General features: G+C 38.6%; 1 protein-coding gene across 1 annotated transcript in view; it reads right to left on the bottom strand.

The window, feature by feature from the left end:
* Positions 1 to 26,055, bottom strand: part of CNTN3 (contactin 3) — a 356,028-nt gene that overhangs the window by 59,873 nt on the left and 270,100 nt on the right. The window contains exons 12-13 of the mRNA XM_086697583.1: positions 5,863 to 5,990; positions 2,877 to 3,052 (exon numbers count right to left, since the gene is read on the bottom strand). Coding sequence (XP_086553709.1) covers positions 2,877 to 3,052; positions 5,863 to 5,990 — 304 coding nt within the window. The remainder of the gene's footprint in view (positions 1 to 2,876; positions 3,053 to 5,862; positions 5,991 to 26,055) is intronic.

The raw sequence follows: 26,055 nt of genomic DNA, 5'->3' as shown, positions 1-26,055 counted from the left end.
CCTTGTCCCGTCTGAACTTCTGGAAGCTCTAGGCATTCCTTGGCCTATGGAAAGATAGCTTTAATTTCTGCCTGCATCTTCACATTGGCCCTTCCCCTCTGTGTCTGTGTCTTTTTTTTTTTTTTTTTCTAATTGTATTTATTTATTTTGAGAAAGACAGAGAGAGAGAGAGCGCGCAAGTGGGGGAGGGGTAGAGAGAGACACACATCGAATCTGAAACAGGCTCCAGGCTCTGAGCTGTCAGCACAGAGGCCCACGCCGGGCTTGAACTCACAAACCATGAGATCATGACTTGAGCTAAAGTCGGACACTTAACCGACTGAGTCACCCAAGAGCCCTGTGTCTGTGTCTTTACGTGGTGTTCTCCCTATGTTTGTGTCCAAACTTCCCTCTTAAATTTTGTTTTCATTGAGGTAGAGTTGACATACAATATAATATTAGTTTCAGGTGTACCACATAGTGATTCTCCAATTATATACATTACAAAATGCTCACAATAAGTGTAGTTAGCTTCTGTAACCATACAAAGTTATTATAATATTATTGACTCTATTCCCCTACACTGGATTTTTCATCCCCACGACTTACTTATTTTCTAATTTCAAGCTTGTACCTCTTTATCCCCTTCATCAAATCTTCTTCTTCTTATAAGGACATCAGTCATACTGGGCCCATATCAGGCCCATTCTACTCTGGTAGGACATCACTACAACTTAACTAAATGTATCTGCAACAGCCATAATTCAAATAAAGTCACCTTCTGAGGTACCGGTGTAAAGAAATATATTTTCTGCACCTCGTTTACTGTCAACTACCACACTCGTACTTAGAACACAGCACAACACTTCTGACATCGTGTGTGTGGGTTCTCCACACCAAGCAATCCTTGGACACAAGTTGATGCCTTATAATTCAGTTCTGAGGCTATCTGCCTGGAGTTGGCACTGGATCCCATGAGTTAAGAGCTGAGTCCCAGAGGACTGGCCACCATTTAGACACCAATCACAAGTCTCAGACAGTTACCTAATCTTCTGATCGACTAGCTGTAAATCGGGGTTCCCATGGCACTCTGCTTGGGTTCAATTATTTGCTAGTACAGCTCTCCAAACTCAGGGAAAGATTTATCTACATATATCTGTTTATTGTAAAGGATATATATGTAAGAAAGGGTGCAGATGAACAGCCAGATGAAGAGGTTCACAGGATGATGTTCAGGAGGGTCCTGAGTGCAGGATCTTCTGTCCCAGGGGATTTGAAGGGTGCCACCCTCCCGGCATGTAGATGTGTTTACCAAGCCAGAAACTTACAAAACTCCACACTTTTGGGATTTTTGTAGAAGCTTTATCACAGTAGGCCTGATCAATTATGAACTCAATCTCTAGCTCCTCTTCCCTTGTCAGAGGACGAGTGATAGAGCTAAAACTTGCAAGCTTCTAATCATGGTTTTTCTGGTGACCAGGCTTCATCCTCAAGCTGTTCAGCAGTTCACAAAGAGTCACCTCATTAGAACAGAAAACTTCCTATCACCCATGAAATTCCAAGGGTTTTAGGAGCTCTGTGGCAGGAACTAGGGGCAGTAACCAATATATTTTATTATTTCACAATTAGACTTCAGGACTTAATCTTTTCTGGGGGCTGGCAAACAACTGAAGTCATAACATTACCCTTTTAAGTTGCACACGGTACTAATGTGTTGTTACACCTGTCTGTATGTGTATCTACATTTAATAAAAAATAAAATCTTTGTCAAAAAATACAGCTGAGTTGTCCATCGTGTCATTTTTTTTTAATTCAAAGGACAAAACTTGAACTCTACTATATACCATTGACGTCTTAGTCAAACAGAATGAAGCTATCCCTGAGTCAAAATGAAGAGGCCTCCAAGGGCAACTGGCCTTGTGATTCTGGATTCACAGACATATGCCCAGCTGGAGGGGAGGGGGAGGATCTGCTCTTAGTTTGTGTGGCCCACCAAACACTGTGGTCACTTCTTTTTATTTTTTTAAAGTTTATTTATTTATTTTTTAGAGAGAGAGAGCAGGGCAGGTGCAGAGAGAGAGGGAGAGAGAAAATCCCAAGGAGGATGTCAGCACAGAGCCCGATGTAGGGCTCCAACTTGTGAACTGTGAGATCATGACCTTAGCCGAAATCAAGAGTCAGATGCTTAACCACCCGAGCCACCTAGGCACCCCAGCACTGAGTCACTTCTTAACAGTTCTCCTCAAAGTATCAGTTCTTCCTTGAAATCTGTAATTATTTCTGAGATAGAACCATCACAAATGAGGAGAAAGAGTGGAACGTAAGAAAAAATTTGTGTTTTGGGCACATACAGATTTAGGCTTGAATCTAGGTTCCATAGTGTCTAGCACAGTGACCCCAGGCAAGTTAATAAGCTTTTCAAATCCTTAGTGTGTGCATCTGTGAAATGAAAATCCTCACTGCTAATGCCCAGAGTGATTTCAAGGATCAACGTGGATAAAGCTCCTGGCTTGATACAAAGGAGGCACTGAGTAAATGTGACTTGGTTCAACTTCATAATATATATGGCAAGTTGAAAGTCAACACCTTATAAGAAAACTTTCTTCTTCCATAGGGTGCTAGTGACCAAATTTTCATGGTGATATGTATAATTAAGTATTTAATATAAATACAACAAATATCACTTTTAATTAAAATTATAATTCACAGGTAGAAGTCACTGTGTTTGCTTTCTGGTAACTACAATAATAAAATTAGATCACAACAGAACTGGGAATGAAGATTTACTCACAGTGCAAACATTCTCAAGCATCACATATGTGCCAGGTGTTCTTTTAGGGACGATGGGACACAGCCACAGGTGATAGAAACAGCAGGAAGGAAGTGGCACAACTTACCCCACCAACTTTCTCAAAGTGAGATCCATCTTTCTTAAAATCTGTGAGGGCTCCATTGAAATACCAGGTAAACATGATGTCTAGCAAGGGATCATGTTGCACTTGGCAGGGCAAAATGACACTTTCGCCAACAGAGACATCCATGTTGGATGGTGCCAAAGTTATTCTCGTTGGTTCTGTTAAGGGAACAATAAAGTTTTAAATAAAATTGTAGTGTTTTTATTTTGATGAAAGCATTTTCTTTTTTTAATTTTTTTTTTTCCCAACATTTATTTATTTTTAGGACAGAGAGAGACAGAGCATGAACGGGGGAGGGGCAGAGAGAGAGGGAGACACAGAATCGGAAACAGGCTCCAGGCTCCGAGCCATCAGCCCAGAGCCCAACGCGGGGCTTGAACTCACGGACCGCGAGATCGTGACCTGGCTGAAGTCGGACGCTCAACCGACTGCGCCACCCAGGCGCCCCTGATGAAAGCATTTTCACAAGCTGATTTCTAACCTAACATGTAGTGTGCATAATTGAAAGTCTTCAACATTAATATAGACATTTTTATGCAGATTTGTAATGTATTTCTTTGGATCTACAAATTCTTGTTAAAAGAATTAGGAAATTTGAATTTATAGGATACATCAGTTTAAAAATTAAAGTCACCTGTAAACAAGGTTCTAATACTACTACAAAATCAATTTTAACTTAGTTTTACTGCTTTGTGAAATACAGGGGTAGAAAGAGAAACCACTGAATTTTCACTAACTTTGAATGACTCAAATGCATTACTACCAAAATTTAAATACACTCAAACATTTGAAAGGCCACACAAAAGACATCCAGAACAGGTACTGTAAGAGGGATACTAAGTTAAAATGCTAATTAAATGCCTGTTTTTCCCTAAATGTCCACATGTGCATTTCTTTCTTCCTATCATTAACACAGCCCTTCCAGCTGTTCTGAATTAAACTTCTTTTGACCCCACTTTTCCATTGCTACTCATTTGTTGACTCCATATTGCAGCAAAAGTCCTCCAAAGAATCATTTATGTATACTGTCTACAATACCTCTAGTAAATTCTCTCTCTAATCCACTCTTGTTAGGCTGTGGCTTCCCGCAACTTATTTGCTTTTAAGGTTCCCAGGAATCACCCTGTTGCAAACCAGTGGCACATTTTCCAATTTCATGTACTTAATTGATGTTTCAGCAGTATTTGCTCCCTTTCATCACCGTCTTCCTGTCAGTTCACTTTCTTTGCTTGGTTTCTGGAATGCGAAACCCTCTTTGTTTTCTAGTACTGTGCTGGTCACTGCTTTGTGGTCCCTCTCCTTTTCCTACATCTGGTAATGTTAGATTGCCTCAAGCTCAATCCTTGGTCTTCTTCTTTTGTCTTCACTCACTCTTGGTGATTTTTTATCTAGACTTCTCTTTTCAAGTACTTATCTGTATGCGAACAACTCCCAAATGTGTGTTTCTATCCTCTATCTGATCTCTCCTTCGAATTCAGGCACAGCCAAATGCTAATGCTTTGGCTAAGGAAATGTAAGATGGAGCTATGTGTGGCACTGACAGGCAGAAGCCTGGAAAAAAGTAAGAGGCCATCTGAAACGTAGTCTTTCCTCTTCCACTGTGATGGGCGATGTGCAAGAGAATGGAGGCACCAGGACGCTTTATTCCTTAATGTAGACAGCATAGCTGACCCACCATGGACGGTGACATAAGCAAAAAGTATTAGCTTATGCTAATATTGTTGTTAATGGCAGAATACTGTGGTCTGCTTTCCACAAACAGAGCCTGGTGAACATTTCACATTTACCACATCCAAACCGAACTCCTGATCTGCCTCCTCCCCAAAGTGTGCAATCCTCAGCCTTTTCAATCTCAGTTGTTATGATGGTCATTCCTTCTGATATTTGCCAAACGCCCTGCAACCATCCTTGTCTCCTTTCTTTCTCTTGGGCCTCATTGGTCAGTAACTCCTGTTGACTCTGCAAGCCCAGTATTTGCAGAATCTGATTCTTTTCCATCAACTCCTCTGTTGTCACTTTCACTTGAGTCATTATTGCTTCCTGACTGGTTTGCAGCCATGGTCTTCTGAGATCTCTCCAACTTCTACTCTTGATTCCCCACAGTCTGTTCTCATCAGAGTAGCTACATCAAAAGTTTAAAAATATATTTTACATCATGCCACTTTCTGCCGATTTGCACCAGCCTCTATTTTTCACTTCTACTAAAAGCCAAAGTCCTCACAAGGTCTACAAAGTTCTTCCACGATTTTCTCCCAAAGAATCTATTAGTTAACTCCTCTGTGTCGACAAAATCTCTGTCTAAATCTCTCTTTCTCACTGGGCGTACTCCAATCACCATCTTTCTGCTCCAGCTGACCTCTCCCACACACTACTCTGTATTTTCTCAATTGTTTGCATTTTTTTCCCTTGGATAATTCCCTCATTTTTTATTCTACTGTGTATTTTCTTTCTACCTCCGCTAGAAGGTAAAATTCATGAAGGCAGAATCTTTATCAGTTTATTTACCAACATAAGTCAAGCACCGGACACACAGCAGGTACTCATTTTTTTTTTCTCAAATAAATAAACAACATATATGTGCAACTGTAAATGACTCTCATTGATGGTAAGGATTGTTTCATGGACCTCAAAAAATCCAGAAAATATCAATGATATTGTACAAGAGTACATTCAAAAGATCTGACATAACAGAATAGCATAAAATTAGGTCATCAGCATATGCTATTTGTAATTCTTTTGCCTATCGTACTTGCACATAACTGATATGTTCCCCGGTGCGTACTATGGTATGTAAAGAAATAATAAGAATTGTTCTCTTTACTTCCACCTGTTAAAAATAACAGTGCAAACACAGGTTCTATCTTCATAGTGCACTGCATAGTATAAATAATCTGGTTTTTTCTTTGCTCTTAATAACATACCATACAGCCCATCTCTACAGAAAGCAATCTTTGGGAAATGTACCTACCAGTAACAATCAAGCGCGTTGTGCCATTTGCTTTCCCAAACTGGTTTTCTGCTATGCAGGTATAAGTTCCAACGTCAGCTTTAGTCACATTGACTATTTGAAGTCCTCCATCTTTTAAAAAAGAAATTCTAAAGAAAATACAAATTAGACAAATAAGTGTATATTAGTCATTTTTCCCCAAATAGCAATTTTTATAAAAGTATTGCCTTAAGCTAGTATTTTTATTTATTTTTTATTTATTTTAATGTTTATTTTCAGAGAGACAGAGACAGCGCGAGTGGGAGAGGGGCAGAGAGAGAGGGAGACAGAGAACCCCAAGCAGGCTCTGCACTGCGGTCAGAGCCCAAGGCTGGGTTCGAACCAACGAAACTGCGAGATCATGACCTGGGCCAAAACCAAGAGTCGGATGCTTAACCGACTGAGCCACCCAGGCGCCCCTTAAGCTAGTATTTTTAAGTCCAGTCCTTAGCCTTCTTGGAAATAAAGAAAAGTTATACACATACACACATGTGCACACACATGCACAAAGAGCTGAGTAAGAAAAGATGCTCTACCAATTGGAAATTTTCTTGATATTTTTTATGCAGCCCTACTTAGCAGCATTACTTAACATTTCACTTACTTTCAGGGATGCCTTTATCAAATAAGTGTGAAATGTTTTCTAAAAATATATGGTGTGGTAGATTGCTCATGATGGGTTAGCCTTGTAAGTTTGTAGAAAATAGAAAATAGAGAGGACACTAACTCGCTTAACTTTAAAACAGTTCATGAGAAAGGAGAAACTCTCTTTCCTTTACATAATGAACTTGGGAGAGTCACATTTGACTCCATATAAACTCAAATTTTACAAAATCACACGTTCATGGTCACCTGTGAGCTACTGCAAAGAATCTGGGCAATACAAATGAACATTACATTAGAGTTTCTGAGCATATGCTTAAGATACTTAAGGCTTTTGCATCTAACTAATTCATTAAGGAAATACAAATGAGTGCCTTACACGTGCTAGGCATTATGAGACTCTCTGGGATTATAGTGTGAGCAAGAAAGAAAGTCTCCACCTTCACGGAAATAAGTCTAATGAGCAGCTTAGACAATAAATAAGTAAGTGAGAGAAGTTCAGATATTTGGGAAATACTCTGAAGGAGACAAACAGGATGACACAATAAAGAGTCAGAGCTATAAAGAATGTTCCCTTGATAGGGTGCTTCAGAAATGCCTCTGACAAGAGGTATCATTTGGAATAAGAATAAAGAATGAGAAAGGGTCTATCCGTCATTAGTCAGATCCATGAATCTTTACTGCCTATCTTGTCGACCTATAATTATTTTCCTTTCTTTGAATTCCTAAAATCTTCACTACCCATATCATTCATTTAACACTTAGGATGCCTTTTATCTTGTATGGTTCATATCTTTGGTATCTGAGTGTCATATCAATCTAAAGAGAGGGTAAATTTCTTAAAAAGGTTTCCAACCCCAAGTCAGCATGACATGATATAGTAAACCATGGTCAATAAGTGTTTGCAACCTTTAGGCTATACAGTAGATACAAAAGGACGCTGAGGACCTCAGACTATGATGGGATGATCTCAACTCAATTTCTGGATATTATCCTGTTTGAGAGAAGATATTGAGGCAAGTGTCAGAAGTGTGGATAGTCCGAGTTTATGTATCAAAAATATACAAGATATATCTTTTACATTACATAGGACTATTTTTCATGTCTTTTATATTACATATACATGTACATTCCTTTGATGGCCTGTCATTCACATTCACTCAAATCCTAGTTCCATTTTCTTGAGTGAGAAAGTGGTGGAATCAGAGGCAGCACACACAGACCTGCTCATGATTCTAGGCAGAGTATCCATGAATGTTTGTTGTTCAGGTGATTTGTTGTTTGTTTGTATGTCAAGAAATGTTTGAAACAAAAGGGTTTGAGAACAATGCCCTAGAAAGCTAATCAGGGAACACAGAACATTGTATTTTAATTTGAGGAGCAAAGCAGAAAGGTTAAAAATGCCAAGAACTTTCCTAGGTAGCTGGGACAAAGGTGCTTTATCTGATTTCCTTCATGGAACCCTCACCACTTTACTGGGTATGAAATGCAGGCTGATCACTTTTCTCAAAGAGATGATCGAAGAAAAATCACTTTATACCTTAGCATATCAGAGAACAAAGATTTTCTTAGACAGTGTGCAATAATAATTGAAAGAGGAGACTCTGCAGAGGGGCACAAGCAAATAAAACACTTAGGATATGGAGAATGTTTTCATAAACATAGGGAGTAAATGGAAACAAATGTGAATCTGATCATGTAATTCTGCTATAACCCTCATCCCTGGCTTAGACCGCTTCTCTGGCATTACACTGCCCATAGGAGAAAAATTACACCCTGAGCCCAATACCTATTTTTCATTGGGACCCCACCTCTAACTTTGGAAGGCCTTGTGAATTCTACCCCTTGTTTGCTTTTCTCCAGTCACAAATACCTTCTTTTAAATGCTTTTATGCTTCTTATTATCTTGGGACCTTTATGCACACTATTTCCTATGTGTAGTTAATGTGTACTTATCCTTCAGATTTTGGCCACTTTCCTGAACATTGGGTCAGATTAGGTGTTCCTGTAAATGATGATAGATCTCCTGTGCCTTTTTTACAGCATCTGACAACTGGCCAATTACATATTTGTGTGCGTCCTTGACTAATTTCTTCCCCTAGTAAGCTCAGAAACTGTAAGCTCTCTGGAGGTAGGAAGAGTGTCTAGACAGTGTCTGAGTTACTCACTGTTAAACTCCTAGAGCCTCGAACCATTTATGCCATGGACTAAACGTTCAAAATTAATACCTGTTGAATGAACAAATGACTGTGCGTTTAGAGAGTCACTACAGAAGAACTTGGATTAGTGAAGGCAGGTTGCAGAGCAGTGAAGACGTTGTAAATTTCAAGGAAACAAATTCAGAAAGTGTTTCAACTATTACACACATACACATATATTATACACATATATATGTGTGTATACACGCACACACACACACACACATATATGCACATGTATATGCATACAGTTTACCCTTGAACAACATGGGTTTCAACTGTGTGGATCTATTTATTTGCAGATTTTTTTCAATACAGTATAGTACTGTAAATGTATTTTCTCTTCCTTATGATTTTGTTTTTAATTTTGGAGAGAGAGAAAGCATGATTGGGGGAGAGAAGCAGAGGGAGAGAGAGAGAGACAGAGAATCTCAAGCAGGCCCCACACTTGGAACAGAGCCCAGTGCGGAAGTTGATCCCATGACCCTGGGATCATGATCTGAGCTAAAATCAAGAGTCGGATTCTCAACTGACTAAGTGACCCAGATACCCCTCTTCCTTACAATTTTCATAATAATACTTTCTTTTCTATAGCTTACTTTATTATAATACAGTAAATAATACATATAATATATAAAATATGTGTTGTGTAAGTTATTGGTAAAAGTTATTAAGACAATAGCAGGCTCTTAGTTATGTTTTTGGGGAATCCAAAGTTACACTGGATTTTCCACTTTGCATGGGGTTGGTGCCCTTAACTCCCAAGTTGTTCAAGGGCCAACTGTGTAAATATATAAGCAAAACAGAGAAAGATGAGACAATAGAAGGCAGGATGAGAGAATTTAGAAATTCATAGGATAAGAGGACTACAAATGTACTTTTACTATGAAGGAAGAAATTAATCAAGAGGGAGGGATGAAAGTAAAGTGGGGGAGAAAGGGAAGGAGGAAGGAAAAGAAAGACAGTGAGACTCAAGTACTTGAGAAAAGTCTCAGACTGAGTACAAACAAGTGCAATGCTCCCGATCCACGATGATTGCTAATCCTATGTGTAAAACTTTTTGGCCATGACCCTCAAAGAGAATAGGATGTGACCTAGAGCACTGCTCAATAAATTTTACCTACCGTTGCTATCAAAAAAAAATTTTTCCAGCTTTGCTGGAGATGTTAATATGTAAAGACAGCAAGCTAGAAGATGATATCAGAAGGTCTTAAAGACATTTAAATAGTGGGGCAACTTCATCTGCCCTGAGTTAGAGGGTGGAGGTAGAACTGGAAGCTCCAGGAAGCTGGGCAATTGACCACTTCCAAGATTAGCAAGCATGAAACCAAAGTAAAAAAGGTCTCTGGTTGACTGAACAAATACCCAGCTTCAGCTTCGACCTTCTGATTTGGGTATCACACAATGGAGACAAGCCATTTCAGTACCTTCACATGCTATGAATTAGTGTAACAGCTAAACTTCCAATACAATATAGAACCATTAGGGATATTGGAAGAATCCCAAAACCTGTAGTGTGTAAGTTTTAATAGCTGTAAATGAACAATCCTATCCTCGTGACTATGCTGAGATGAGGAGCCATTTCAAAAGCAAGGCTAACAACTCAGGAATCACATGGACTCCAAAACAAACATATTGACTCTCAAAGAATGCAAACTCTGTACATTGTAAAATTTTGAGCTAATTGGGTATTTTCTTCCTAAATTGGTTCTTCCAGTAAGATCCAAGAGGCCCACAGGGCATCTCACACAACATAAAAATAAACAATATTCAGTAAATGGATGGAGTAATTGTTTCTCAAAAGAAAACCTTCAATAACCCAAGCTTCCCTACAGAGATCCAAAGTGAAAATTTTATACCACTTCAGTATAAATGAAATTGCTTTCTAAGCTTTCTGGGAGCATGTTTTGCTGCAAACGGATAGAGCTGAAAATGTAGATAACAATGAGTAACTCTAAGTCTTGGCACAAAAAGTTAAACAGAGATTTATGAGATTAACATTAAGAAATGGGGTACTCCAGTTTCCTTTGAAAAATGCAGACTTTAAATCACTGTGGCATTTTAACTCCTTTGATCAGTTTTGCAATATACCTTTATATATCCCATTTTATTACTCTTTCCTTTTGTAATAAAAGAGGTTAATTATTTCACTTAACTTTGTGCAGTCTATGGTTAGTTTGGGATAAGTACACTTAATTGCTCTCAGCTGCTCTAATGGTCCATTCTGTAATGCAGTGATGGCATTGAATTTGACTGTTAAGCAACACTGTTTGTTCAGAAAGTTGACTGTTATCTAGGCAACACTCACCTCTACTTTATGAAGATATATAATCATCCATAATAACACAGTGTGTTTCAGAATGCAGAAAGTGTGGTATATCATGCATACAAGGCAGGATTTCTGAATACATTGTTGTACCTTTGCCTGTGTTCTGAATATTACGGTAATTTATTCAACTTGAATTTTAACAAACATGCTGCAACTCTACATTTTCTCAGGAAACACATCTCAGTGGAGATGAAATCACATGAGATCGTAATGATTAAACTAGCTGTACAGAAAATAACAAACCTATTTTGGACTTCACTGTTCGAGTACATATTCAAAAAGATGGATGCTTACAATTAGCCATAAGAGAAAAGTACTCACAATGCATATATTACAGGATAAATAATGACAGTTAAGAAAAACAAGTATAAATTGATGAAAATGCATGAGAAAATAAGTGTCGGTGTAAAAGAGCACCGAGCGTAATGTTCTCATTTCCAGCTCCCTCTCAGCCCCAAATGCTTGGTGAAATAACTTCTGCCCCCTGAGTTCAAAGATAACGTACACACACTATTTAGGAAAATAATATTAGAATTTTCATTCTTTTAGCTGTGCCATTTTGGGCTTTCGTCTTATAAATTCAACAGTGTTAGGTTAGTGATTTATTGGTTGGCACATCTCCAAGGAAAAGAGAGGCAGAGCGGAGAAGATTCGGCAGTTAATTATCCTATTTTTGAACAAGCAGTAGGCTAATAATATGCGGCGTTGTTATTTTGTTGGACACACACATTACATGGAACAGGCACCCAAGGTCCTAGAGAAATGTCCTTTTTTCATATCAATGAACATTGCTTCATATCCATAAGAAGAGAATCGATTATACAGGAGCATAATTATTACTTTTATAAAACCTTTCCAAAACCACGTCTATCATGACAAATACATCTAGGGCTAAATTTTTGTTATAACAGTGATGCAATAGGTTTTCTTCTAAAATGGAATCAAGCCAAAAGAACAATAGGCCCCTAAAAGGGGATTTCCACTTCAAATTGTTATATAGAAATACTCATCTAAGTAATTCATGGGCTAGAGGTAATTCCTTTGAAACATTCAAATCCTTATCAATGAAGTGTATGCAAAAACGATAAATATTTAGATGTATGAGGGAGTAAAACAAGGCAAATAAACAACTGTCCTCCGATGGCTCACGTATTTAAAAGAAAGTCTCAAAGGGAATACTTATTAAGGCTCAAAGGGTAGCCATACTTGACACTATTCTCCCTTGCGTGAGACAGAGATTCATAAGTGAAATCAAGGACAATCAAAATGTCAGCTGTCTGGCTTATACTCCACATAAAGCTGATGAAAATTGCTTAAGTGAGTAGCATGGTTTCCTGATATTTCATCCCAGAATTAGACAGACCTAAGCACCTTGGCACAGGTGGACAACCCCAGGCCCTCCCTGTAAGCACAAGCTCCCTAACCGCACGGCAAAGAGAACAGCAAAATATATGCGTTCTCTGTAGGCAGGCAGACACCAAAGAGAAAGGAGGGGGCTGAGTTTTAATGTCAATGTTTTCCACTCAGTTCAAGAGTCAGACACTTTCTGTGGGGAGGGGTCGAAAAGTGATCCAAGTGTTACTTGCTTGGGTGCTCTTCTTCTCAGAGTTTAGCCTCTCTGGAAAGGAGTTCACCCCCATCAAGAATACTAACATGCAAGACACGTTATGTGCAAAAGGAAAATCCAGCGACTCAAAGGATATGGAAGATGCCGGATATTTTTGGCTATCCAGAAGTGATTCCCCTTTCTTTGGTAAATGACATGGATCTTCCTTTGGGGAATTCATTTCACCTCTTCTATGCAGTCTTGGTGGGGATATGACTCAATAGATACATGACACAAATAGAGTTTCCCAAACTTTGTTGTATCCCAGTCACCTTGAGGACTCCTTAAAATACAGGTTGCTGGATCCACCACCACATTAGATCTGGGATAGGGCCCAAATATTTACATTTCTAACAAGTTCCCAGGTGATTTCTGGTGTGGCTGATATGGGAACCACACTTTCAGTAACAGTATTCTAAGCTATGTCCATTGGATTCTCCCTCCTTCAACTTTAATTCGGGACACAAAGACAAAAATGATGGTTCATTCCTTCCAGCCCTTGCTCTGAGAAGATGATACAATTCCTTCTGCCGGGATTTCTGGAGCCACCCAGTTTTCTGTCCATCCTTGAGTCAGTTTCTGCAACTTATCTAATAATTCTGAGTAATATCCTTAAAATACTCCTCAGCTATAGTTCCCAAATCCCTAAAGGATATATAAGCAAGTACAAGTTGGTGCCATGCACATAATATTTTTTCAATATATATTTGTTGTCTTAACCAATATGAAGGGTTCAGAGACAATCTTCTATAAAGAGAGGACAAAGTTTTATCACAAATCAGGAGTGGCCTCCGAAACACCTGCTGTGATATCGTGCTCTTGCAACATAGAATGGTTTTGGCCCCACTATTCCAAATCCAAGGCCATCTTCTATTTTAGATACCCATCAATATATAAGTGGTCATTTACTTTTGCAGTGTGACTAACCTTGCTGAGATACAGAGTTCTTTGACTATCTGAAAAGTCTGGAGGACTCTACGCAGGACAAATACACATGCATACAAAACAATTACAACAGATGTGATAAAATTCAAGACGAATCATCTAAGGTTCTGTGGACACCACGTTGGCAGCTCCTGTTAGCAATTCAACTCATCTAATGATAATAAGATTGTGTTTGAAACCTCTCTGTCTTGGATGCTTCAGTTTTAGCCTTTTTAGATGCACCTTATCAAGATTTTCCTTCATGATGACTGTGTACATTTGGTGATTAGCTCCTTAAAAACTATCTTGCACAAAAATGGGGGGGTAATATAGACACGGAGAACTGGTGGTTGCCAGAGGGGAGGGCTTTCGGCGATGGGAACAAGGGATGGAGAGGAATGGGAGGTACACGCTTCAGTTATGGAATGCATAAGTCATGGGGATGAAAGGCACAGCATGGGGAACAGTCAATGGTATTGTTATAGTATTGTATGGTGACAGATGGTAGCTACCCCTTTGGTGAGCATAGCCTAACATATAGACTTTTGGAATCACTATGTTGGACACCTGAAATGAATGTAACATTGTATGCCAACTATACCTCACTTATTTTTTATTTAAAAAAAAATTAATGTTTATTTATTTTTGAGTGAGGGATGGAGGGAGGGAGAGAGAGAGCAAGCAAGTGCCAGGGAGGGGCAGAGAGAGAGAAGGGGAGACACAGAACCCAAAGTAGGCTCCGGGGTCTGAGCTGTCAGCACAGAGCCCAATGTGGGGCTCGAACGCACAGACCATGAGATCATGACCTGAGCTGCAGTCAGACTCTTAACTGACTGAGCCACCCAGGTGCCCCTCAATGAAGCCTCACTTAAAAAAAAAAAAAAACAGTAATGTTGCATAGCTCAAGAATGTACAGTTATCAGGCCACACATTCATCCATAACCTGGGGTGGGTCCCAAACTGTTTTCTGAGAAAAATCTCAATCCTAATAATCTGTATTTTCTTGTCCTTCCACCATGCAGAGGTGTGATCATTGTCTATCACGCAGGTTCTGCTAAGCCACCACACCTTCAGTAAGATGATATAAACTTTAATACTAGTATAATTAACTCTTTAAGCACTGACTCTTCATTTTCATAGCAGCCCTTTCTGTGTACTCTAGGTTCTTGGCACTGAACATAACCTTGAAACAATTTCTCTTCCAAGCTTACTAAAAGCATACATGTGAGAAATAATATTCATGGAAAATTAGGAGAAATGTGGTCTATCTCTTTCTCAAGAACCTTGAGTCTTAATACTCAAAGTTACCCTTTGGATTGCGAAGAAAAAGGAAAAAAAATCTTTATTACTCATTGAGAAGTCACTTTCTTTTATTTTAAGAATGTTGACTGTTAGTACTACATTCCTCAATGTTCTCTTCATGACAACCCATTGGATTCAGATATACACATTGTATATTTCCTCCTAGGAAGAGTAGTGTATCTCCTTATTAAATGGTTTTGCTTCACCATTTGTGGACATCCTGAATTATATAATTGGCAGTATTTCTCTCTGTTCCTTTGTTAGCAGAAATCTCTGAGCCAAAATTGTACATCTAAACAAAGTGAATAGATCTGTTGGCAAACATTTTGTAAACTTACTCAGATACTCACTCAACAAGTACTTACTGAACATGTACTATGGACCATGCTCTGTAATAAGCAATAAGGATTCACTGGTAAGAATTCAGGCTGTCCTAATATAACTTACATTCTAGACAAATGGAATGCTGGCATTTTTTTTCTCCTCAATTTCTTCTCCTCAGTGTTCACTTTGTGTGTACATTTGATAAACTGTCTCAAGTTCTTTTAAGGATGAAATATGCTATATGTAAATGAAATAAACTAGAATATAGAACATCAAGCTATTAAAATGAGGCTTGAGTAATAAAGAAATAATAAATATAGAGAGGTGAAAATATTTTAAGCACCTAGAAAAACATGTTATTTATATCAAGTTTTAAAATACTACCATTTTCCCAATTAAGTAAATTAACAAATACCATGGAAAATTAAGTGCCTAATAAAATCTTAAAGGTAAAGTTAAACATGTCTCTTTCTTCAGTATTTGAATGTAAAAGGCCGGGAAATAATTTTTTCCCAAACAAGATAGACTTATACATTCAACCTCAATTAAAGATTTTTTTTTCAGGATGGCATACTCACAAAGGGTCAAATGCTTTCATCTTCCCACAGAAATGGCTCTAGCAATGAAATCTTCATTAAGATAGAATTTAAAAATATCACAAATAAAATCAGGGAGTGGAAAACAGGTTAAAGTGCAAATTGAATTGTTTTTAAGTTTGTTGGGCACTAGGAAATTAAACTCAGTGCACCAACTCATTAGAACTTATACAACAGATCATAAATTATGAATAACTCCTTCTAGCATTGAAATGTGGGAGGTGGCAACCATCACCTCTGAAACACGTTTATTCTTTTTTATGGAAGTGGAATGGTACCTCACCTAATCAACCATCCATCCACCCATCTATCTACCCATAATTCTGTTAAGGGTTCAGCGAGGAGGAAGAATTAAAATATGGAACCTTTCTTATTTTCAGTAGGAAGACTCAAGTAACCTTCTATGTAAAAAAAAAACAAAACAATTTTATGTATTTGTAAGACATTGTGGTACACTAAATAAGAAAATTATAGGTATTTTTATGAAATGGAAGCTACTCAATAAAGAATGAAATTCACTTCGATAAATATTTTTTGAGGACTTACGATGCTCTAAGTGTTTTGGAAAATAAGACTAAGAACTAGCCCCTACCCTTTGAAAATTTACAGTCTAATGGCTGACGGGGAATACATATAACTCATGCACAACTAACTGTAAAATGTGATCATCTGGCATGAAATTTTTTATATCTAATGAATAAATTCATCCAACTCCATTGTCAAAATACATAGTCTCTTCTTTTCTCCATTTCATTTACTGTTATCCTAAATCAAGCCTCCAGTAAATCCTGTCCTGCCAACTACAACTGCTTCCTAAGCAGATTTTTTGCTCCCCTCCTTTCTTTCATTAATCCACCTTACACACGTCAGCCAGAGTTATCTTTTAACCAGATCATGTCACATCCCTGCATACAGACCTCCAATAACTTCGGGGCACCTGGGTGGCTCTGTTGGTTAAGCATCCAACTCTTGATTTCAACTCAGGTCAAGATCTCAAGGGTTTGTGGGTTCAAACTCTGTGATGGACTCTGTGCTGATAGCAGGGAGCCTGCCTAAGGTTCTGACTCTCTCTCTTTCTCTCTCTGCCCCTTCCCCATTCACTTCCCCTACTTGCTCACACATGTGCTCTCTCTCTCAAAAATAAATAAACATTAAAAAAAAAGACCTCGAATGACTTCTTACTCTATTTAAAATAAAATCCAACATTTTTATCATGGTCTTTAAGGCTCTCATCTCTGAGACTTCATATTTTATTTATTTGTTTATTTTATTGTCTTTCTGAGACTTCATATTTTATTACTCTCCTGATTTACACATGACACCTCAGAGACACTGGCTTTCATCAATCTCATTCCCATCTCTAAGCCTTTGCCCTTTTGGGGTGTCTTCCCAGAAGGCACTTGTCCCAATTCTTGGCATGATCCTTTGCTTCTTACCATTTAGTTATCTGCCCCAAAGTTACTTCCTTAATGACCCCTTTTCTTTTTTTTCTTTTCTTTTCTTTTCTCTTTTCTCTTCTTTCCTTTCCTTATCTTTAAAAAAATTTTTTTTTAACATTTGTCCATTTTTGAAAGACAGAGAAAGGCAGAGCATGAGCGGGGAGGGGGCAGAGAGAGGGAGACACAGAATCTGAAACAGGCTCCAGGCTCTGAGCCATCAGCACAGAGCCCGACACAGGGCTTGAACTCACGAACTGCGAGATCCTGACCTGAGCCAAAGTCAGATGCTCAACCGACTGAGCCACCCAGGCGCCCCTGATGCTTTTTCTTTAACAACTCTATAAAATCATGTATTTTTTTCATTATGGCTAAAAAAATTATCTTTTTAACTTCTATGTATTCTGCCTCTCTCTTCTGGAATCTCTATGAGGTCTTTTCAGTTTATCTGCATTCTGTATTTCCCTTCTGCAAGTCCCATGAGGAAAGAACTGTGGCTGCCTTGTTCGCGTGGTTTCCTCAAAGCCCAGGGCAATGCATGGCATGATGTAGGTGTGCCAGAATGCACTTCCCAAAGGTGGCCACAGTTAGATTTTGCATCCCACATGCTCCCCTAGAATCTTGCTACTGTCTCATCAAGCGGTAGAGTCTAATTCCCCTCCCTGTGAATCTAGTTAGCTTGGTGATTCCCTTATAACCAGTGGAATGCTAGAAAAGTGAGGCGTTGTGTTTTCTGAGCCTAGGTGACTCATCTTCCATCTTGCTACCTTGAATATTCACTCTTGAACCCATCAGCTTCTTGTAAGCATTTCAACTCCCCAAAGCCACCATGTTGTAAGGAAGCCCAAACTAGTCCACGTAGAGATATCACATGGAAGGGCCTTGGGGCTGCCAAAGAGACCACAGTGCATAGATAGCTCCCCATTCTTCTGGCTCCTGACTGCAATAATGGGAGACACCCTGAGAGAACACTTAGTCAAGCCTAGCCAAGCCTTTTTCCAATTTCTGACCCATACAACAATGAAATCGAACAAAGTGACTGTTATTTTCCACCATTAACTTTCAGAGTGATTTGTTATGCAACAATAGTTAATGGGAACAGTGGATGTTAAATATTTGATGAATAAATGAATCCTGAAATGAACAAACATGTATGAAGCAGAGTCTGAGGCTATAAAAATAGATAAGCAAAAGGCTCTCTGAGAATCCAGGTAAGATGGCTTTCTGCACAAATAGTTATAATATGCCCTGTTAGATGATACAGTTGGATAAAGAAACCACAAGGGTAACGCAGAAGAAAGAGAAATTAATCTTGCCTGTCCAGCTTGGGGGAAGGCTTCCCATTATGAGTAACAAAAAGCTGTACCTTGAGTGATAAGGAGGGGTTCTCTAGGTTGAGAAGAAAAGATATTCCAGACAGAGGAAATTGCAGGAGCAAAAGGCAGGATGAAATGAGAATTTTGTTTCTTTCTCCCTTCTTTTAAAAATTATCAAAAGGCAATGGTATGCAGCCCTGTCCTCTAACTTGATAGTCTTAAAAATTTTTTTAACGTTTATTTATTTTTGAGAGAAAGAGACAGAGCATGAGTGGGAGAGGGGCAGAGAGAGAGGGAGACAGAACTGGAAGCAGGCTCCAGGCTCTGAGCTTTCAGCACAGAGCCTGACGCAGGGTTCAAACTCATGAGCAGCGAGATCATGACCTGAGCTGAAGTCAGGTGCTTAACCAACTGAGCCACCCAGGCGCCCCTCTAACTTGATAGTCTTAAGAGTCAATATTCGTACTTTGAAAGAAAGCATCTGATTTTTCCTATCTTAAACATATTAGCAGAAAAAAATGCAAAAGTAGTACGTGATAATACATGTTTTTATAACAGCACTAATATTTTTATTTTTTCAATTTTCATTGAGAAGTGGGATATAGAACATTGACTGGGCTATTAGGCAAGTGAGTGTGGGATTTATGGGCTTGAGCAAGAAATGCCCTATGACCAAACAAATGTGGTTTGGGTGATGACACCCAGTAAATAAACATTTATGATGAGTATGGGTATGAATGAATTAATTTACCCACTTGTAACAAGCAACTGGCTTGAAGTGGATTCCAATGTCCAGCACATTCAAATTCATTAACCAGCTTTCTCCTACCAAAATCATGACACTGACAAAATATTTTAAAGTGGCCTTAACTTTTATAATTCTTAAAAATCAATCTGATTTTTTACATGGTCATCTGCAAAATTTAGCAGATATGATTTATAAAAACAGCAATTTCTTTAATAACATTTAGGTAAAATTTATTTGTTTAGGAAGTTTAGATAATGGAAAACTCAACTGAGTGTTGTAGAAAACAAATGTCTTTACTCACAATGTTTTTTTGATCTCCACACCCAACGTGGGGCACGAATTCATAACCCCAAGGTTAAGAGTTGCACTCTCTACCAGCTGAGCCAGCCAGGTGCCCCTGCTCACATTTCTTTTTAACCCAGTCTTATTACTCCTAAAGCATCTGAGCAACATGATAAAAAAAGTTAATATTAAAAACGACATCAACAGGTGCTTTTTCTGAGAGTATATATATATAGAAGCCACAGTAGGAGATGCTTCAAACATACTACCTTATTTTTATCTTTGTAACTAGAGTCCACTGAGATAAAGAAATGCAAGAGAAATGGAGCAGGGACAGAGTTGGAAATAATCTTTCCAAAGGAAACTTGGTCCTTTCTTTCTTTGTCAGGACAGGTCAGTATTTTTGTTCAACCTTTGCTAAGAGTATGTGCCAAGCAAAAGTCACCAAACATACTGCCTAACTTTGCAATAAGAATTTCTGCAAAAGGGGCACCTGGGTGGCTCAGGCGGTTAAGCATCCGACTTCGGCTCAGGTCACAATCTTGCGGTTCGTGAGTTCAAGCCCTGCATTGGGCTCTGTGCTAACAGCCTGGAGCTTGGAACCTGCTTCAGATTCTGTGTCTCCCTCTCTCTCTCGGCCCTTCCCCAATTTACACTTTGTCTCTCTCTCTCTCTCTCTCTCTCTCAAAAAATAAATAAACATTAAAAAATTAAAAAAAAGAATTTCTGGCACAAATAAAGAAACAAGACTCAGAAATTAAATAACCTGTCTAGCTCCACCTAGGTCTTAAGTGAAAGGGCCAAAATCTGACACACGCCTTTCTGATTCTGATGCTTTGCTCTTTCCATGTGTTAAAATTAAATCAAGAAACAAATTAAACATAGATTTACCTTCATCCGACACAGTGAATAATGTGTACAGTACTTAGTATGCTGCATGCCCATTAGGCATAAATAATTGATGTAAATACTAATACAAGTACACATTCGGAAACTTAGATGTCCATGGTTAATGGGAGAAGCTCTGTGGGCATGTACTGGTGGTTGGCAGGTGGGATGCAGCAGAGAGGAAGTGATTAGGATGGCTTCCTAAGAGCCCATCCAAAACCAAAAATCTGGATTCCATTAATTCTTCTCTTAACTTCACTGTTAGATAATAGCTTAATCTTCTCATAGGGTATGGGACTTAAGGGGCAAATGTGCCCTTTCCTCTCTCTTAACAGCTGGAAGCATGAGAAAAATGGAGGTGTGGATTAGGGAACCCAGACAGGGAAGAGGGCTGCTCTCTATTCTCTGAGATGGTTGTATTTTTACCCAGCTATCTCAATCTCCCCTTTAATTAAACAGATCTTCCGATGCTCACTTCCTTTGAAGGGAGAGAGATGGCTGTCTATGTGGGAAAGAACTCAGTTCAGGCTCTTTTATTTTCCTGATCATTTGTGAACTTCAGCACGGACACAATTGGAATGAATATATAGTTTCGCCTCCTGTCTATGTCATCAACCATTTTGTTCACATGGTGTTTTCCCTGCTCTTTTGTTCTGCTGGATTTTACATATCCTTCAAAACATAGCTCCGGGGGTGCTTCCTTTGAGATGCCTCTCCCTCTGTGGAACTGCTCTCCCAATTCCCAAGGCTGAGCTGGCATGTCTTCTCTGTGCTTCTCACTGGCTTCTGTATGCCTCCACTGCAGGCAAGGTGGCAATGTCCAGTTTATCCATCTTGTCCTGGAGGTGATTCCTAGCAGCACCCCCTTCCTCTTCTCAGTTTACAGAATAAATTATATGGTCACCTTGACCATATAGTCGATCCCAGTGTAACTGATGGCTAAGTTTTCCAAACTCTAAACAGACTGTGTTGTGGGCTCTTTAAGGGCCCTTACTGTTTTGTATTCATCTGTGTATTAGTGCTGAGGGCAGCCCCCACTGCTGAATAAAGATATCACAAATTAGTGGATAACACGAGTACCTTCCCTACAGACAGGGAGCAGGAATGTCAATCGTTACTCAACTAATAGCCAAGTCCTGAAAGTGGCAACATCACACATATTAAATAAAAATCTCCTTTGATCTTCTAAATTTACCACTTAGAGATTAATTTGGAACTAATGGTACAGGAGCAAAGAATTACCTGAGATCTTAGCTGTTTGCCCGAGGGTAGATTAACTAAAACCCACTGAGCTTCCATACCCATAGGGTAGTTGTGAAGTAACAGCTGTTTAGATGGTAGCCTTAGGATGAAGGGGAAGATAACAAAATCCAGCTCTTTGGGTGAGAGGGGGTAACCGAAGGCAGACAGACAAGGGAGCAGCATTTTGAACAGTATGAAAAAAAATAGACTCTCCTGTGATAAGAGAGAGAGGAGCCAAGACATGTGGTTGAATAGGGAAGGGACGGAGACTGAAACTTTGGCAAAGGTATCATTCTTCTTCATCTAAGAGCTTGTAATAAGGGGAAGCACCATCTAACAGATTTGCTGAATAGTAACAGAGTTCCTAGACACATCTTTACAAAGCAAGAGTGTGGTGACTAGTAGTAGCAGGGGCAGAAATGCCAAGTGGTTCTTGCTCTGACAGAATTATTTTGGTTACTGGCAAAAGTTTTGATTCTGCTTCTAAGCGCTGTCATGGAATTGCTCAATGTTTTACAGAAGGCAAAAGTGGCCTCCTGGGAGCATTTTTTGAGCCTTTCAATTTCTTTAAGCTACTTACGAATTCAGGATGAGGTGAGTGTAAGATTGCATGTAAAATTTTGCTTAAAAAAACGAAAGTATAATTTATATTTATTGTAATTCACTTTTGGTATGCAGTTCGGTGAGTTTTAACAAATCAATGTGGACATGTAACCACTGTCACAGTCAAGACCTAGAATAATTCCCTCACCCCTGAAAGTTCTCCCATGTGCCTAAACAGTCAACCTCTCCATCCACTCTGGCAACAGTGATCACTGTTTTTTGTCTCTAAAGCCGTGCTTTTTTCAGCAATGTCATATAAATGGATTCATACAGCACATCATGCTCATTGCGCTTGAAAGCCAGTTTCTAAATATATGTAAAATGTATGCTAAGAATTGGTTAATACATTTTAAAAGCATTGTGTGGATTATGGCTATTAATATTTGGAAAAAAAAACCCTTTACTATTTTTCTTTAAAAAGCATTTAAACTTCTATAATATTAAATGCTGCCTAGAACATATGAAACAATTTTAATGTGTTTAATTAGAAGTAATGGGCCATTCTTTGACTTTTTTGAATTGAGGCTATTGCAATAAAATATTTACTACTGTAAGTAATAGCATTCAACTGAAATCCCTATTTTTAAAAATAATTGGTTAATGCATTTTAAGTACCACTAAGTGATACAGAAAAGCTAACCATTCTTTAAAATATGCCAACTGGCTATTTCTTCTTGAATACCATGCCTGCTCGCATTCTCTAGAGTCTTTTCCAATTTTACTTTGCTTAAGGAGAAAAAACATTCTATTTTCACTCCAGTCTTTTTTGAAAATACGTGGATTATAAGCCAATGAATGAATGAATAAAAGAACAGTAAAACACCAACACTTGGTGTAATACCACTGAACACTCAAAGGGGCAGGGCATTTCTGTTTATTCAGAAACCACTGTTTCCTGCAGGGAGAAAAAGCACAGTTACTTTTCTCAGTACCGGATGATACAGATACAAAACAAAACAACAAAATAGCAAACAACAACAACTTTGCCCAGTCCCGATGCTAGTAATTTCAAAGGTTAGAATATTTGCATACTAGACTTATGCTGACTTTTACTTAATAAATCGATTCTTTTGTCTATCTATCTATCTATCTATCTATCTATCTATCTATCTATCATCTATCTATCTATCTATCTATCTATCTATCTATCTATCTATTACATATAACTTGTTGTCAAGTTGTTTTCCATACAACACCCTGTGTTCAACCCAACAGGTGCCCTCCTCAATGCCCATCACCCACTTTCCCTCTCCCCCATGCCCGATCGACTCTCAGTTTGTTCTCAGTATTTAAGAGTCTCTTATAGTTTGCCTTCCTCCCCCTTTTTAACTATTTTTTCCCTTGCCCTCCCCCATGGTCTTCTGTTAAGTTTCTCAGGCTCCGCATACAAGTGAAAACATACGGTATCTGTCTTACTCCGCCTGACTTAATAAATTGATTCTTTATAAATTATGACTGTTAGTCATTTAACAAAGACTGTGAAAACAGGATTCTCTACTCATAGCGTAAATTTCCATCAGCTTCAGAAGTAAGGGGTTGATGCTCTACCATGTAATGTTATGTACGTTTCAAGACCATTCTATCTAAGGCCATGGTTTCACAGCTACCATGTCATGCTCAGAACACCTAAATTTCTATCTATAGCTCAAGGTTTTCTCCTGAATTCCAGGTTCATTTAGTCAACTTCTGTATGCTCATATACCCAGTTGGGTTTCCAACAAGCAATTCAAACACAAACAATCTAAATAGCACTTGGATTTGCACTGACTTCTGCTCTTTCTGTAATGTTCTCTCTCTCACTGAATAGGTCTACCATGGTCTGTGATGTCTAAGCTGGAAATTTAGGGTTCATTCTTGCCTCTCAAGTTTTTGTCAAATCATTAATTTCATCAACAACTCCTATGTCCTGTGGATTTAACCCCTTCTCATACTCAATGCTTCTCTCCATTCTCATTGCCATTTCTTCAGTTCAGGCTAGAATAGTCTCATGTTCAGACTGGTGAATTACTACTAAGGGAGGTTCTTCCCTCAAGTCTTTCTGCCACTCCAATCCATGTTCTGTTGCCACCATTGTGCTTTTTTAAAGAAAATAATCAAAATTAAATTTGATCTTTTAATTCTGCTACTTTGATATTACTCTGTTGTTTCTCAGTGCCTATGGAATAAAGCCCAAACTTCTTGATTTAGCTTACCATCATTCTCAGTAAGATTCCTGCTCACCTCGATAGCCCTATTCTGTCTGCATTCCCCCTTGCCAGACACTTCACACTTGAAGTAAACTGAAGCTACTCAGGTATTTATGCCTTCCTCTGCCTGAAGCATTCTTCTTCAGTGAACTCTAGTCATCTTTCAAGTCTTGCTGTACATATTACATTCTCCAGAAGTCTGCTCAGATCCCTAACTTGGAGATGGAGCCTTCTCTGGTAATCACAGAACATACTGTACTTTACCAATTGAGTTTTACTGCACTTGTATGTTTACCCTGAAAAGCTACCAACAAGAGGATGGACTTCTCTGACAAAAATTAAATATCTAGTTCCTAGCACAGAGTAGGTGCTCAAAATATTTTCCAATGACTGAATGACCACTTGATTTTAAGACCTTAAGAATCACTATTTACATTGTAAGCTCTTGTAATCTATTCAGAACAGCTTTTCTAAGACCTCTGCTGGGAAGTAATTCCTTTAGTACCTTAGTTTGAGATGCTCTCTCGACCTCAAAGCAATAACCCTGATTTCTTCAAAGCGATTCTGTAATTTAGTTGTCTCAGTGACTTAGATTCTCATTACTATGCCTGATGCGTTAATTACAAAGCTGTTATTGTGCTGATATAAAACCTTACAAACCAGGTAGAAGATAATTATTCATTGTGTGATTGTGTGATTTACACAGTAGACATATTTATTAATTTTTGCGATTTTTAAGACATATTTAATCCTTAATTTCTTTTCCTGATTTAGACTTTATTTTTTTACATTTATTTTTCTTTATTTGGGCTTTAAATAATAAAGTATATGTATATACTGGCTTAATCAAAAGTGTATTTGCCACCAGCATTTCCTACTCTAGGCTGGAGAAAGCTTTCCTATTTATAAGTTCCTCATGCAGTGACAAACCCAAGTTCATATACAAAAGATAAAGAAAAAGGAAAAGAAAAAAACCTAAAAAACGAATGGATTTACAATCCTGCCATAAATACCCTATCAAAAATTTTGTCTTCTATTTTCAAATGTGTCATTTGTTCCCCCAAATGAGATTTGAATCTCGACGTTTTAAGTCAGAACAGCCAATGATTCAACAACCACAATAAATCTATCATTTAAAGTGCTTCCTCAATTTGGCTTAAGGCTGTGACCAAGTCAAGAGGGACAGACATTGGGCTTTTGCTGCCAAGTGATGGCTGAAGCCCACTCTGATTTCACATGAACTTGGAGAAGATTCAAAAGTGTAACTTGTTCAATAATTGCTTCTAGCAGCGTTTCCCCTAAGCATCAAGGCTCCGACTCATCAGTACTTTTGCTGTCCAAAGAGATAAAAGCAAAATCCAAATAATCAGACCCGGTAGTATGTACTGAATGTTTGAGTCTCCCCAAAATTCATGTGTTAAATCCTAATCCCCAATGTGATGGTATTAAGAGGCTGGGCCTTTGGGAGGTGATTAGGTCATGAGCAGGGAGCCCTCCTGGATGAGATTAATGCCCTTATGAGACCCCAGAGGGCTCTCTTGCTCTCTGTCTGTCATGTGAGGATGTAAGGAGAAGACTGCCATCTGAAACCG

Source organism: Puma concolor, chromosome A2, assembly GCF_028749965.1.
Source record: "Puma concolor isolate L17-30 chromosome A2, mPumCon1.1.hap2, whole genome shotgun sequence".
In the NCBI taxonomy this organism is placed as follows: Eukaryota; Metazoa; Chordata; class Mammalia; order Carnivora; family Felidae; genus Puma; species Puma concolor.
The sequence above is the reverse complement of the archived record's forward strand: the minus strand, read 5'-3'. Positions and strand labels throughout refer to the sequence as shown.